The sequence below is a fragment of the Bacillus rossius genome, assembly GCF_032445375.1.
Source record: "Bacillus rossius redtenbacheri isolate Brsri chromosome 4 unlocalized genomic scaffold, Brsri_v3 Brsri_v3_scf4_2, whole genome shotgun sequence".
NCBI classification, from domain to species: Eukaryota; Metazoa; Arthropoda; class Insecta; order Phasmatodea; family Bacillidae; genus Bacillus; species Bacillus rossius.
Window position 1 is genome coordinate 24,457,083 of NW_026962011.1, and position 16,684 is coordinate 24,473,766.

Below are 16,684 nucleotides of genomic sequence, written 5' to 3' on the forward strand. Positions count from 1 at the left end.
CATATTTATTTATATCGAATCAACAGCCTAAAAAATAAGTTTCAAGCTTCTAGCTCTAAAAATGACGATACTTCCATACAACTTTTCATCCCCCCTTTCAACCCCTTACAACCCTTTTTTCGCATTAAAAAGTAGCCTATGTCCTTTCTCAGGCTCTAGAATATCTGTGTACCAAATTTTATTTAAATCGGTTCAGTAGTTTTGGCGTGAAAGCGCGACAGACAGACAGACAAACAGACAGACAGAGTTACTTTCGCATTTATAATATTAGTAAGGATTTGTTTTGTATAAACTACATGTGTTAAAAGACTTTACTTGTATAAAATCCTTTTCAATTATTTTTTTTTTTTACATAAAATGTTATATTCTAAGTAAACAAAATTATCTTACGCATATTAGATTATTTAAAAGAAATTGGATTACATATTTATAAATTATTGAGAGTAATTCAGCATATACAATATTTTTTAGTAATATTTTAGTGTGGTATTAGAATATATTGGTTTTCTCCGCAACATGATCTGTATAAGGAAACATATAACTGTCCGTGGGAAAAACAGTATTCGCTCAAATTTATTCCGACATACTTAAAAGTTTGTTCCTGCGCTTTTTTTTATAGTGATTACTAACGATACCTTCACATGAAATTGTAATCTATTAAAACTAAATGGTAAATCTGTGGATAGCATCGAAATGCGAGGTATTAGTACCGTTTGGCCAACTGCTGGCCCGTCAAAACTATAGCTACTGTGACATTGTTTCTAAGAAATTTCACTTGAAGTCTGGTTCCATTACATAAATTTGGTTGTCTAAGGTTACGTAATAAAATAATAGGAATGCCAATTTTAAATTTCAAAGAATGTGAAGGTAGCCCACACGGATTCAACAAATTTAAAAATTCTTCTTGATCCATGTCAGTATCAGTGGCCTGGTAGTTCTGACATTATTTTGTCGTTAATGGCGTCAAAGCTTATATTCCTTGTAGCTAAAATTGACCTATCAAACATCTATTTATAATTTTTTATGGTAGGCCTATTGGCCACATACGGGTACACTTTAAGAGAGATAAGTTCTTCAATGTTGGTCACGAACTCCCCAAGGTCTTTATCAATGGCATTTTTTTGTCTGATTCAGGTACTTTCCCGTTACTAATCAAAAGGATCTTTATTGAGAAATCTTTGCTTCCTCCACATAAGTGAATCATGTTGGTATTCATTTTTAAAGATTCAACAGACTTCCTCAATGGGGAAGGTTTTAAGCAAGATTTAATAATATCTGCTCTAGTTCCCCTAACTATCACAGGCAATGATTGTCTGAAATCACCAAGAACATCAAAGTAATTCCAACCCAATCTCTGAGAGTTGTATCAAAGGCTTCCACGTGAGCGCTACGAGCCATAGTGCACTCATCCCATATTATTAGTTTTGAATCTTGCAAGACCTTGCCCAATGAACCATTTTTACGGACAGAGCACACACTGTCTCCTTCAAGTGATACTGTAAGGGGTAGTTTAAAAGTGGAATGAGCCGTCCTTCATCCTGCCAATGGTGTGGCAGCAATACCTGAAGACGCAACGGGTATGGCTATTTTTCCCTGTGACCTAACTTTCGCTAATATTAAATTGGTCACAAAAGTCTTGCCAGTATTGCATGGAGAAACTAAAAAAAAAATGTTATGCCTTCGTCAGCGAAAATGTTTTTTAAAACAGAATTATAATCGAAAAGTTTATCACTTACTAACTTTTGTTCATATTTGGAAATATATTTATTTAATTCATTAAATCATATTGTTTCTGCAAAACTTCTTCGAAAGGGTCCACATTATTAGTACTGTTACGATTTACCGCGGGTTTGTAAAGGATAGCCCAATTAATAGATTTTATTTCACACACACAGTTTTATTTATTACCACTACTTGTCACTTACAAATAATCTTCTAAATTTGCAGATAATCAATTACACGTAAAAAAAGGTCAATTCCCCAGTCACTCGTTTCACACACCTTGCTGGACCGCACATCCGGCGCAACTCTCGCCGCAGCACCCCTCGTGGGTCTCCGCCGCGGGACTCCGTCGCCACACTCCGCCGCCGCCGTCACACCCTTCGCCGAGATCCCACACGACGACTCACTCACAACTTCGCCCGGGACTCCGCCGCGCCCGCGACTCTATCGCCCGGAACCTCTCGACTCCACTGAACTCACTCACTCGGACTCTCTGCCCTGGAACCTTCGTCCAGGGACTTCGCCACTCTGCCGCACCCGCGGCACTATCGCCCGGAAACTCCGCCGCGGGAGAACTCCCCACTGAACTCACTCACTCGGACTCTCTGCCCTGGAACCTTCGTCCAAGGACTTCGCCACTCTGCCGCACCCGCGGCACTATCGCCCGGAAACTCCTCTGTGGGAGAACTCCCCACTGAACTCCTCCACGAAGGTCGGCCCAACCTCCTTATATAGCCCTTGGGTTCCCGTCCAGAACAATCGGGCATGTCTCCGAGATATCGCGCGACCTTCGCCGTCGAAATGCCCAGAAACGCGTCGTGAGTCCTCGAAGGACGCGGTGGCTGCTCAAAGAACGCCGATAAACGCAACACGCATCGGGTTCCCTCAAAACGCGCCGATAAACATGTCCGAGTCCTTTTATGCCGCATTGCGGCCTATTTTAAGTAACTCAATCTGAGGCAGGTGCGCGCTGCGAAGGTCAGGATTTCGCGAGATAGTATGAGACGAGATACCAGGGAGAGGATGCGGGTGGAAGGGGGCGCAGACAGGCCGAACGAGCGCGGCGACGCCAAGCACTGCAGCCAAGCGCGATCGTAACATTGCCCCCTCCTTAAACCTGTTCGTCCCGAACAGGTAATGCATCTCCTCCTGGAGATGCTACTCCAGGAGATGCCCATGCTACTTGAAGTTTAGGCCTCCTGCCTTTCCTCCATCGCGGGCTGTACAGTCTCACCAGATAACCCTCTCTCGCAGTAGATGTAACTTCTCTTGTCACCTGGCGACACTTATGCGTCGCCGATGCCGCATGTCGTTCAGCCATCTGCCCGAGCCGGGCCGACCGTTGCCTTGGATGACCCGATACTCTTGTGTGCATTGCTTATTGTCTTCCAACAGTTTCCTTGTTTCTTCCCTTTTTCTCTCTATTTCTTCTCTCGTAACTACTCGTTCACACAGCATATCTTCCCAGCTCTTCTTCGTCTCTTCTTGGTTCCTCATTCCCTCTTCGTTCTTCTGAATATCTTCTGGACTGCATTCAGTTACTCCTTGCACCATCTTCATCACTCTTTGTGTTCTCATTGTCTCTTCTCGGTCTTCCTTCCCCTGTTCTTGGTCTTTCTTCATCTCTTCTTGGTCTTCCTGCATCTCTTCTTGGTATTTCTTCGTTTCTTCTTCGCGCTTCTCTATCTCTTCTTGACTCATGTTAATCTCTTCTTGGCTCTTCTTCAGTTCTAATTGGCATTTTACCCTCTCTCTTTGGTTTATCTTCATTTCTTCTTGTTCAATATTCCACACTTTGTAACCCATCTTCACTACTTCTGTGCTTTTCTTCAGCTCTTCTTTCATATTAAAGTCCTGGTTGTTTTCCTCGCTGTTCTCTTCACTGTTCTCTTCTTGGCTGGTCTCATCTTGGCTGGTCTCCTCTTGGCTGGTCACCTCTTGGCTAGTCTCCTCTTGGCTAGTCTCCTCTTGGCTAGTCTCCTCTTGGTTAGTCTCATCTTGGCTGGTCTTCTCTTCGCCGGTCTTCTCTTCGCCGGTCTTCTCTTTGCTGGTCTTCTCTTCGCTGTTCTTCTCTTCTCTGTTATTCTCTTCGCTGTTCTTCTCTTCTCTGTTCTTCTCTTCTCTGCTCATCTTCACTTCGGTCTTCATTTCATTATTTACTTCATCCTGACCATTTATTTCTTCCTGTCCCTTCTTTATTTCCTCTAGGTTATTATTGGACTCACTCATCTTTTCTTCACGGAGGTTCATCCTCTCCTTCTTTCCACTCTCCATTTCTTCCGTAAAGTTCTCGATTTTGGTTACCATTTCTTCCGTAAAGTTCTCGATTTTGGTTACCATTTCTTCCGTATAGTTCTTCCAAATTGCTCTTATTTCTTCCAGGGCAACCCTTATCTCTTTGTATGGTTCGACAGTAAACCCTTCAGTAGCCATCTCTCTCTAAAGCATTTACTAATTAAACAACCTAAATAATTATTTTTTTAATACTGTTCTTAATTTTAAATGACCTAGCCGAACCTTCTAATTAAACTAACAATAACTCTATTATATTCAAAACTATCACTGACTACAATAAACTCTAACTCTAGAAAAATCCAAATTCACTAAAGTTCTAAACACTAACTATATTCTCGTAAACTAAATTCTATTCTTAACTTTTATTCTAATACTCTAACTGAATCCTAAATCTATTAATTAGGGCTATCCCACTTCTGACACCAAAATGTTACGTTTTACCGCGGGTTCGTAAAGGATAGCCCAATTAATAGATTTTATTTCACACACACAGTTTTATTTATTACCACTACTTGTCACTTACAAATAATCTTCTAAATTTGCAGATAATCAATTACACGTAAAAAAAGGTCAATTCCCCAGTCATTCGTTTCACACACCTTGCTGGACCGCACATCCGGCGCAACTCTCGCCGCAGCACCCCTCGTGGGTCTCCGCCGCGGGACTCCGTCGCCACACTCCGCCGCCGCCGTCACACCCTTCGCCGAGATCCCACACGACGACTCACTCACAACTTCGCCCGGGACTCCGCCGCGCCCGCGACTCTATCGCCCGGAACCTCTCGACTCCACTGAACTCACTCACTCCCTGCCCTGGAACCTTCGTCCAGGCACTTCGCCACTCTGCCGCACCCGCGGCACTATCGCCCGGAAACTCCGCCGCGGGAGAACTCCCCACTGAACTCACTCACTCGGACTCTCTGCCCTGGAACCTTCGTCCAAGGACTTCGCCACTCTGCCGCACCCGCGGCACTATCGCCCGGAAACTCCGCTGTGGGAGAACTCCCCACTGAACTCCTCCTCGAAGGTCGGCCCAACCTCCTTATATAGCCCTTGGGTTCCCGTCCAGAACAATCGGGCATGTATCCGAGATATCGCGCGACCTTCGCCGTCGAAATGCCCAGAAACGCGTCGTGAGTCCTCGAAGGACGCGGTGGCTGCTCAAAGAACGCCGATAAACGCAACACGCATCGGGTTCCCTCAAAACGCGCCGATAAACATGTCCGAGTCCTTTTATGCCGCATTGCGGCCTCTTTTAAGTAACTCAATCTGAGGCAGGTGCGCGCTGCGAAGGTCAAGATTTCGCGAGATAGTATGAGACGAGATACCAGCATTGAATATATATAATGTATAGAAGTCGCGAGCCCAGGTTAAATTTTCTGTCCGGTTTCTTAGAAGAATTGTTGTAGTTCCAAGCTCCGCCGCTGCGATCGCTTTCATCGCTGGGTATCGGCTGTATACGCCCCTGGCGGTATTTGGCAGAACTAGGTTAACCAGCCCAGTCGTGACATCATCCTTCACCCCCCCCCCCCCTTTTCGAAAATCCCAGACCAACGATTCAAATTACCCGGCAGGTCTTATCAACATCGTTAGGCGACCTTGAAGAGGAGCTTCCCTTACCGTCGTTTGAGAATGATGAAATCCCAAAAGAAGCTAGCCACGGAAATCACTGAATGATGGGATTCTGTACCCGAGTGAAGTGAAAATTAGCTATTAAAACTTTGTATTGGGCCAATAGTCAGTGTTACATTCAAAATATGGTTTTATTTTAAAAGTATAATACTTATTTAAACTATATTTCGCGTTTGTACAAATTTACTTTCAGATATTGGCAAGGAAAATCAACATACCTTAAACAACCTTCTCTTATTCAACGTTATCTATTAAGTAGTAAAAGGGGTAGATATTATTTAAAAAAAAAAAATGTAACCCACTAAATCAGTATTGGCAAGATATATATAAATTCAATATTAAAATACGCACATTAAAATTTTTTGTAATTAACTTTTTTCGGTAATAAAAATTCAGGATGATTTTGGTTTAATTGGTTTACGTATATTGCTATATTTTCTAAATCACATAGAAAAGGGAAAACAGTGCATCAGTGAAAATTCAAAAATTTAATTTAAGTAATACTAGCCATACCAAAAGATCAATATGCGAGATAAGAAATTTGGTAACTGCTCTACATTTCAAATAAAAATGCACTGGTTTCATGAATACTGAAATGTATGCGTAATAAGGCATATTATGTTATTATACTAAGCATGACTATAACTAAAAAAATTACAGTAATTTAAAACGATGGCAGTCTTAACATACAATAAGTGCGCGAGTCTTAGTTTATTTTTTAATTGGCTTCTTCGTCAGATGGAAAAGAGTTAAGATTTCATCAAGGAAAAATATATTCTCAAAGTCACTAAACCGGGAGATAGAAAATAAGGTAGGTACTTAATTTTAAATAAAAGTTAAAATAGACTTACGCTAAACCAATTAAAAATAAGTCGTAAAAATATTTTTATTTATTAAATATGTTCTATACTTGACAGTTCTTTGTGTATAATTCTTCAAAAATCTTTGAAATTTAATACATATTTTCTTAAAATGGTAGAATATCAGCAATACCCGGAAATTACGTGAGCAAAGCCACGGGTTATTAGATACACTTTTATTATAAAATAAAAACAATTATGCATTTGTAGTTCACGAATGTGATATTTTGTTTATTGCTTCACAACATTCATTTGCCAGTCTCAAATTTCATTGTACCACTTGTCAGAAATGTCACCAAAAATGAGAGATAGTTTTTTTTGACGAATTTCAATTACGAGGAAACCTTTCGCAAGACTTTTTTCTTCGCAGTAGTCACTGGGACACCATTAATTTAAATCCACTAAGATAATAAAATTGTGTGTATAATGATTTGTTTTTGTATATTTATATAACTTCCCAACCAATTTTTAATGATTTTCATGTGAATAAAAACTTGTAAAGCAATTTAATTAACTGTGTCATAATACTTCTGATTAGATGGAAATACTAACTTTTCATCAGTAATATACGACGATAAAAATATTTATTATTGCAAAATAATATTCACTGTTCAAATGCAAATTTAAATAGATTATTCATACATGTTTCCTGCTAATTAATGGTTTAAAATAATAATTTTTTAATATAAAATCATTTTTCTCTTGTGTTAAAATGGGTTGCTAAAATGAGGAATTATAAATATGTCACTTACTAAGTCCGTGCACAGATTTACACAAAACAGCAATGTAAATTATCTTTTTTGGTAGTTTCTAATTTTGTGCCCTGGATAACATGAATTTGGTTTAATTCATACCAAAGTGAATTTTTTGAACAACTTAAATTGATGTCATAAATAAATATTTATTTTATATTAAAAATCCACAAACAGTTTTTAAAATATAATATTTATCACGCCAGATGGAATAATAAACAAAAAATAGCTCTTATATGTTGTCTGTGTTTAAAGAATTGTATTATATTTCATGGAAATAATATTTACCTTTCGGTTATTAAAAGAAAATATATTTGTATTCAAAATACTTGCGCATCGTTTTTACGAGCATTCGCAATAGCACGCAAACAGCACACAGATAGCACACACGCACAGAGATAGCACAGAGCTTGATGCTACATTCACGCACAACACAACACAAAATAATCCCGGAAGCATTCAAAAAAGTTTTTTAAATGTAAAACTCCCGTTCACAATTTTGGTCACTGAAGTTGGCATACGTGACGTTTGTTTAGATTCGTGTGTTGTTATTGTGGTACGGTTTTCGTTAAACCCAGAAATATTTTAAATATTTCAAAGTTTACGTACAAAACACAATGAGCATTCAAAAATATATATCACTGTTTATTTCAAATCCGGCTTCTTTAACACATTCAGACCCAGACTTCCAAGCATTTAATTTAGCTTCTTCATTTTTGTATCCTGCGGATCCCCTGTCATACAAAATATTTTTACTTTCTATTACAGCTATCAAAAAGCTATCAAATGTGCCTTCCATTTTTATGTTATCGCGTGTTTGAAAACAATAACAAACTACTCAAGTCAAGAGCACCAATACTTTCGTGACAATTTTTCTTTTATAAGCCCACTCGAGTAGTACTTAAACTGTTTGCTGATTGGCTACCACCATGGTCGCGCACAGAAAATAACCTAAAAGTTAAAAGTTAATGAACTTTCTGTGCGCCGATCCTGTGCTATTTTTCTGTGCGCGTGCTATTTGCCAATGTGGCAGCTCATATCTAATAGTGTATGTTGAACTTCTGTGCGTCTGTGCTGTTTGCTTGCTATTGCGAATGTAGCCCGGGCTTAACTTGTGGATCTAACCTCAAAGCAAGGAATATAAAGAGTGGGAACTCAATGCTATAACAAACACTCTTATTTTCTTTGGAGATCCGGGAAATGTGCGTTATTTATAAGCAACTTAACATAGTAAATCGTTAACTTTTCAGATCTATGTTGGCAAAATTGATTTTTTTTGTGGTCATTCGCTACTGGGAATATTCACCATATAACGTTTAAGATTATTTATTTTGAATAACGAAACAACCAAAACATTATGTAAAAATGCTTCATCTTATGTTAAAAAAATTATAAACTGCATAGCCACAAAGTATGACATCATACCATTAGTTTCTGTTACTAATAACAACACGTGCACGCGTTTGAACAGTCATCGCAGCCATAGTTGTTTCATAGCTACCAAAATCATTCAACGTTGTCAAGAATTATTCCAAATTATGTTTAGCCATTTTACTCAATGCGCCACTCCGTTAACACAACATTTTATAAATTCTGAACTACGAATGTCAGTGGGAATGTACACTATACTGTACATTCCAATCTGATACGCTTTAAGAAATTTCTGTAGTTTTCTTATTATTAAAACTTAATTTTTGATGTTGGCATCTTTTAACCGCACTTTTTTTTTTTTTTTTTTTTTCCGGTGGCCGTACTCCTCCAATTCAGTTGCGCCCGCCGGTATCTAAGCGCTCGGATTTCAACAAAAGGCACCGCCTCTCGATAGAGTGAAACAGAGAATTACGCGCACGACCTTGAAGAAAGCGACGCTACAGCGCTCTGGCGTGGAAGCTGGTAACTACGAGTACCCTCTTGTGGAAAGAAGAGCTGTCTAGCGGCGGAGCTAACAACTACCTCAGTTTTGGATCCGAAAATTGGAATAATAAATCCTATCCCCTCGCGACTTCTATAAGTTATATATATTCAATGATACCAGGGAGAGGATGCGGGTGGAAGGGGGCGCAGACAGGCCGAACGAGCGCGGCGACGCCAAGCACTGCAGCCAAGCGCGATCGTAACAGTACTATCGCAAATCGGTGCCGGGCATCCGAAATCTGCAAGATTTTTTGCATGTCCCATGAATGTTATCCTCACACAAATTATTACAAAAAAATTATTTTTTCATATTTTGGCTGGGAGTCCGAAATATGCAAGATTTTTTTTTTGCATATTCCATAAATTATATTCTCACACAAATTATTACAAAATTGTTTTTTCCCCCATAATTTGGTTGGCTCTGATGGATGGCAAAATATTAGGATGATAATAAATAAGTTTTGTTGCTTACTCAGAAATAGCTGCGTCTGAAAGAGTATTTTCCAATGTTCATCTCCTTCTAATAACCCTAATCCTTTGCAAACGCTTTGATATGTTGTCAAAATATTGCTATTAACAGTTCTAAGATGTTCGAAAGAAATTGGTCCGCGCACATTCATTAATAATATTCTTAAGTAAAAACATTCTGTTTAACTTGGATGAACATTATAAACACGTATTATCTTTGAAAGATTTGTGCAATATGAGTGCATGACTTGATGTGAGCTTTTGGACACACGCCATTGCTAAGCACATGGATGTCTGTAGAAAAAAATTAAAAAAACCCAAAAGACAAAAACACAAATTAAGCAAAAAAAAATTGCTGTTGTCAACAGGATATAAACACCACCACATAATATTCCATAACAGGAATATGGTCAACAAACAAAGAAAAGCACAAAAATATTGAACCCAAAAAAATTCAGAACAACAGTTGAAACGAGACAAAAAAACGACAAAACGAAAAGACGAAATAAACACAATAGTTTTCCAAAACTGTTTTTTCGTGCCATGTGCGTCTCTGCCTGAGGACGGGAGCAGATAGCAGTTCCCGAATATATAACCTTGAACTTAAGCACGAACTTCATTATAACTGTTCCAAAACTACCTGCAGCACATCAGATGCACCGACTTTGAGGAAAGTTGTAGGACAAAAATACCAATCAGTCTAACCTAATCTGGATTGCATTGGGTTGGGTTCGGTTTGGTTCGCACCAACGCATCGTAGCTGTTCAGAAACTACCCGTAGCACATCAAGTCCACTGACTATTACAGAACTGTATTTCATCATCTTTGGGCGCACAAGTTCCTTTTCTAGTTCAGCTTTGTAATGCTTTGTTTCTCTTATGTGGACGGAGGCTTGAAAGCAAAGCTGGATATATAGGAAACCTCAAATATTGTCTCACCTTCATAACTTTATAACACGTCACTTGTCTTGAGGGTTTTTTTTGGGGGAGGGGGAGAAGGGTGGTAGTTTACAACAAATACCGTTAAAACTATTCAATCTGAAAACAGAACTTCCATTCTTAAATGTACACTGTAGACACACATAACCGCAATGTCCTGAGCAGTTTTAAAATTTCGTTTGGTGGTCCTGGAAGGTTTTATTAAAATTCGTGTTTTTTTTGTGTATTTTAAAATTTAAAATTAATTGAAGGAAAACTTCTTTAGACGCAGCGAGCGATTTTTGGTAGGGGAAAAACTTGTGGGTTCTCGTCACCGACATGCTAGTGACGTGTTGCGCCAGACTGGCGACGCGTAGCGGCCTGTGTACATGTATACGCATATATAAACTATTACATTGTATATACTCGACTGTATCATGTGCGCGTTGGACTCTTGTGAGTTCGTGTCACCGACATGCTATAGTAGTAGTAAGTGAAGTTAAATTGACCACGTGAAAAGTTTAATTTGTGTATACTGTGTGTTGCCCAGTGAACACATGACCTAGCTCTGACATCACTGGTAGTAATAGTTAGGTAATGAATTTTTACGTAATTTTGGCATACCACTGACATCTGTTGTGACTAAAAAAATTATGTAAGGATAAATTATATCATGCTGACATCATACTGATATAATAATAAAATCATTTTCTTACGTACATTTTATGTAGAAATGATGTCATATTATACACTTAAAAACAAAGTTTTAAGTTTTCACTTCTGTCGGAAGTCCCCATGACTGCCTTTTCGTTTTTTTTTTTAAATTTTTGGGCCAGATATATTCTAAAATTAATCTTCCAGATCTAAAAGTCAATTGAATATTAATTTAAAAAAAAACATTCCGTACGTTTAGCATGATTGTCACTTCCTAGAAGTTCAGTTCCTGTTTTGCTACAGCTTGGGTTATATTATCTAAATGTTTTTTTCCCCCTTCGTAATGATCTGGCATCTCACTTCCGAAAATTTTTAACAATAATTTAAAATGTGTGATTGAAGGTTATTTTTACCTATAAAATTGTACTTGAATTAAATGTTTTCGTGTGTATGTGTGTGTGTATATATATGTGTGTGTGTGTCTGTGTGTATGTTGTGTGTAGGATTGACATTGTATTTTATGAGAAGTTCCCCTTTGTAATCGTGTAGGTTAACGACTTCCATTGCCTGTTCAGGAACGTGTGACTGGCTGGACGCCCGACACTCACATGGGCGCGATCTCCGAGCCCTGCTGCAGCAGACTGCCGATGGTGAACCACATGCAGTTGCCCAGGCTGAACTGGTTCTCCAGCTCGTCCGGCTCCTCCATGCAGGGGAACGGGCTCACCCACTCGTAGGGGCAGATCCTGCAACGAGGGGGTTCGGGAGAACGACGGCTAGAGAGCGCGCGCCAACAAAACTTTAGGAAAAACTGGTGGCTTAGGGCTAAAAGTCCGTCTCGTGCTTGGATTGAAGTGCAGAGCGAATGGCGCCAAATGTTGCTAGATTGATACTCACTACCCGCATTGATAACATCAACAACTATTGTATTGTTCACAATTTATAATTATAACTAGTTTTAGTATTTTTACTTTATTATTTATTGAATATTCAAAGACTTCAAAATTATGTACGTTGACATTATTAGTACAGGTGTATACATTCTGAAAGAAAGAAAAAAATCAATCCTGAAATCTTATATTATTAATTCACTATATATATATATATACACACACACATATATATATATATATATATATATATATATATATATATATACGTGGGCGTAGATCCCGGGGGGGCCAGGGGGGCCCGGGCCCCCCTGGAATTAATGGGCCCCTCCTTGGGGGGGGGGGGCCCACTTCGTGATTTTAAAGTTAATGGTGTACACAACATATATATATATATATATATCAGATTATTATTTACAACGACGACAGACACTTTGACATGCTTTACATTCCTACCTTCGAGTTCCGTAGTTATGTTCCCCCTACCCTTTCTGCGAAAGCCATGGTATGGAGTTTTCCAGTGAGAACTTTGAAACCCTTAATTCCTAGAAACCGTTAATTCCAAAGGACGAAGCTAGGGTAGGGTTCCGTTAGCATTTCCTCCCCATTGTTACCCACACTACCTTGTCCTCTGAAACGACAGTATTATAGGTTTCAGGTAGTCTGTTTTTAAAGTGGTTTTGCTCTCGTGTGCACCAGTCTTCTGCTTTCTTGGCAAACATCAACATGGATAAGTTCGTGACGCGGAAGAAACGGAAAGCAGAATCTGATTCTCACCTGGTAAGCTTGATTGTTTTATAAGTAGTGACTATTATTTAGGTAATATATTTTATTTAAGTGATTATGTAACGTTATTTTTCTAGTAAATAAACAACTTAATACTTTAACAGTAATTATAGAAGAATTTAGTTTATTTACGAACTGAACTTATATACCATTTTCTGGAATTTTTTAGCTCATCTCCATTCTGTAAGGCTAGCTGCTCTGTACGTTACATGTGAATATACAGGGAATATTTTTTTTTTCTCGTCAATATGGAATTTAAAATCACTCCCCTTTTATTATCAAACGATAATTTTCACAATTCATGGCCGATAATCACTTTATAACATTTGTTATTTGATAACTGCAACACTGCACGAGTAAACAGAAGTAAGATTGAGAAAGAAGTATTTAAACGTTACACATCCGTATTTAAGTTAATAAGGAAGCAAACGCGTCTCTTTAATAACTAATCAAGCGGCATATTTTAACTAAATAATTCACTGCCAAAATACTGATTATACTAAATATAAGCCGAGAAATGTATGTGGTTCAATTAGCTGTAGGATAAATTTCATAGTTATCTTCGAGATTTTTCATTTGTGTCATTAAGTTTTTTTTCTTTTTTACCTGGTTGATACAATTACTAAACAAAATAGTCTTTAAGGGTTTTAATATGATTCGATCTTTCATTTGATGTTGATCCGTTTATTAGCTTTGGCACTTTGGGTTTTTGGGGCGCATCAAAAACTGTGAACAAAGAATTTCACGAACAGCATTTGAATCGCAGTAATTATGTGATGTGACATAAAAAAACCGACAAAGTGCGAGTCGAACTCGCGCACGAAGGGTTCCGTACCATTATCTATAAAAACGGCAAAAAAAAATCATGTCTGTTGTATGGGAGCCCCACTTAAATATTTATTTTATTCTGTTTTAGTATTTCTTGTTATAGCGGCAACAGAAATACATCATTTGTGAAATGTTATTCTGTTTTCACGTTTGTTGTATGGGAGACCCCCTTAAATATTTGTTTTATTTTAATTTAATCATTTATTTTTAAATTGAAATTAGGATAAACACTTTTGGAAAATGGTAATGTATGGGTGGGGTGTTATCTATTTGCATTACATTCACGTATATTTTTTTTATAGATTTTTTCATGGATCTTTTATGTATTTAGGTTATCAAATTATTCAAACATGTTTGAGAGATCACTTTTTATAGTCATTAATTAATAATTACTAAAACATATGTTGCTCTGCTTTATTGTTAATATCATTACGTAAAAATAAAGTGTATAACATACGAGCTTATCATCCAGAGAAGACTTGTTTCGGTTGACCTCTAGCGCAAAATTCTTAAACCACAGAATTCACGGGCCCCCCCTGGAAATCCTACAGATTTGCGCCCATGTATATATATATATATATATATATATATATATATATATTGCATGCTTTCACTATTAATAAGAAGCCATTCGAAAATTTATGTGCTATGATTAGAGACCTGAAAAATTCGCGGGTTCATTTCGTGTTATGCTAAAATTCAAATAATTATACCTTAGTGCTGCTTCTGTCATTAGTTCACTGTTAATCTGGAGGACTGAGGGTCAATTAGAGACCCTCACTCGTAGAAGTGTCGAATCACAGGCCACCCAGTCGAGACGACTCACAAGTCAGCAGCCAATGAACAGTTGGCATTTGCCCGAGTGTGTAGAGGATATTGGAGTCTATCCTGGAGGTCATTGAACCCGCGAATTTTTCCGGTCTCTAGCTATGATTAAATAGAGCCAGAAGTTTTTATATTAAATGACACAAAAATTTTTGATGGCAAAAATGGTTGAAACCAAGACGGCATCTTAGTAGTAGGAAATAGGCGGTTTAGGGACAGGTGCTGGATTATAGATTATGCTAATCAGCAAGAGGGGGCAAGAGGGAGAGCGTGAGTCGGGGAGTGGGGTTCTACTGGGAGAGGGTGAGTCGATGGAGTTCGTCCATAGGCCAACACATTCAAGAACTCCTGAACGTTGCTCTTTTCACGATGGTCCTTACCATCGGGCACCCCGCTCCCCAACCGCAATCTTGGATTCTAACTTTAATTTTAGTTTTATAAAATCTCGATTGAGGTTAATCGGAATCTAACCACCGGGCCTTCTAAGCAATAAAAAATGTGCGGGAGAAATCCATGCACCTTAACGCACTCGGCCACCATTACATCATGTCATACGAAAGTCTTAAATAGGTAAATAGAAAATAAAAATATCTCAGATATCAGACAGTCCTTTAATAAATAAATAGTTTTGGATAAAAATTATTATATAACATTCAGACATAACTGCGTATTTCGACATAAGCCCTAATAAATATTTATATATAGTTATTATATATTATATAATTATATATTATATGCAATCTTAATATTTTCATTCGTATAACTGTATGATAATATTATTTAACTAAATTTATTAATAATATGTTGGTATTACTATTATGTTATGACATAGAAATGTTCTTAGACCACATCCCTTTATACAAAATATTTTAATAGTAAAATATGGAATTAGAATAGTTTTAAATGTATTTTAAATAAAATTTTAATATAACTATAACTTTTGACATAGGTATGTCTTTAACATGAGCCCTTTTTCATTTATGCCAAATATAATAAAATATGTCATAAACAAGTTAATAAATAAAATGACATATTATCAGAATATTATATGCCTGATAATAAACCAAAATGCAGTCCCAAGTGCCATATTTTGATCACAAACACACAACAAATCATACGCACACAACACACAGTGAGACACGAGAGAGAGGTTACAGCTCACAGTATTAGTTCCAACTGGCATTCCATGATTACAGTCTAGCCAAGCCATCCTACCACACCTCTCTATTCCAGACTAATCGGTCCATAAACACAAATTTTAACAAAAAAAGCCGACTTAAAAAAATCTATCCCAAAAATAATTAATATGCACTAAATAGTAAAAAAAAATTGCGTATTCTTCTACAACTTAATAATCAACTTACTTTTCCTACTCATCAATATGTAGGTACGATCTATGTGTTTACCACGCAAGAAGGTAGGTATAATGCAGTTACAATTATTGTTATTTTTGGAGTCGGTGTCACACTTCAAATCTAACTCAACACATACCTACAACATCCTCCTTACGGTAAGTCCTTGTGTTTAATATTGGCTATATTTTCGTATCACCGTTTCCTACATTATGTTTCAGCATAGTGTCGTATTTAAGTTTGTTTGTTTGGTTTAATTAGGTATTATTTATGTCGTTTCAAGGTCGCTGATATTGTCACACTATATTGTCGTATAATAGTTAATTTGTAAATGGGTTTAATAAGGTATTGGTATTCTGTCACAGTACTCACAGTATATTGTCGTACGTATAAAAGTTAATTTGTAAAAACAAATATTTCTTAAAGTATTCTCGTATTATCATTGCTAGGTATATTGTAGTGTTTCCTTGGCTGACAACGACTCCAAAAATAACAATAATTGTAACTACATTATACCTACCTTCTTGCGTGGTAAACACATAGATCGTAACTACATATTGATGAGTAGAAAAAGTAAGTTGTTTATTAAGTTGTAGAAGAATGCACAATTATTGCTCGAAAATTTAGTGCATATTAATTTGTTTTGGAACAGTTTTTTTTAAGTCGGTTTATTGGTTAAAATTTGTGTTTATTTTTTGATTTTTAGTGAATCTGAAGTACACTAACTAATTTGTATGAATATGGGTAGACCTACTAAACGTGCTGCTCATGAGACAGCGCAGTTTAAATG

The 16,684-nt window shown here is 37.5% G+C and overlaps 1 protein-coding gene across 2 annotated transcripts in view; it reads right to left on the minus strand.

The window, feature by feature from the left end:
• The window catches only part of LOC134542294 (glutamate receptor ionotropic, kainate 2-like), a 73,809-nt gene that overhangs the window by 14,236 nt on the left and 42,889 nt on the right, over positions 1–16,684 (minus strand). For both annotated transcript variants that reach the window (XM_063386444.1, XM_063386443.1), the window contains exon 13: positions 11,822–11,959. In XM_063386444.1, the coding sequence (XP_063242514.1) occupies positions 11,822–11,959 (138 nt within the window). The remainder of the gene's footprint in view (positions 1–11,821; positions 11,960–16,684) is intronic.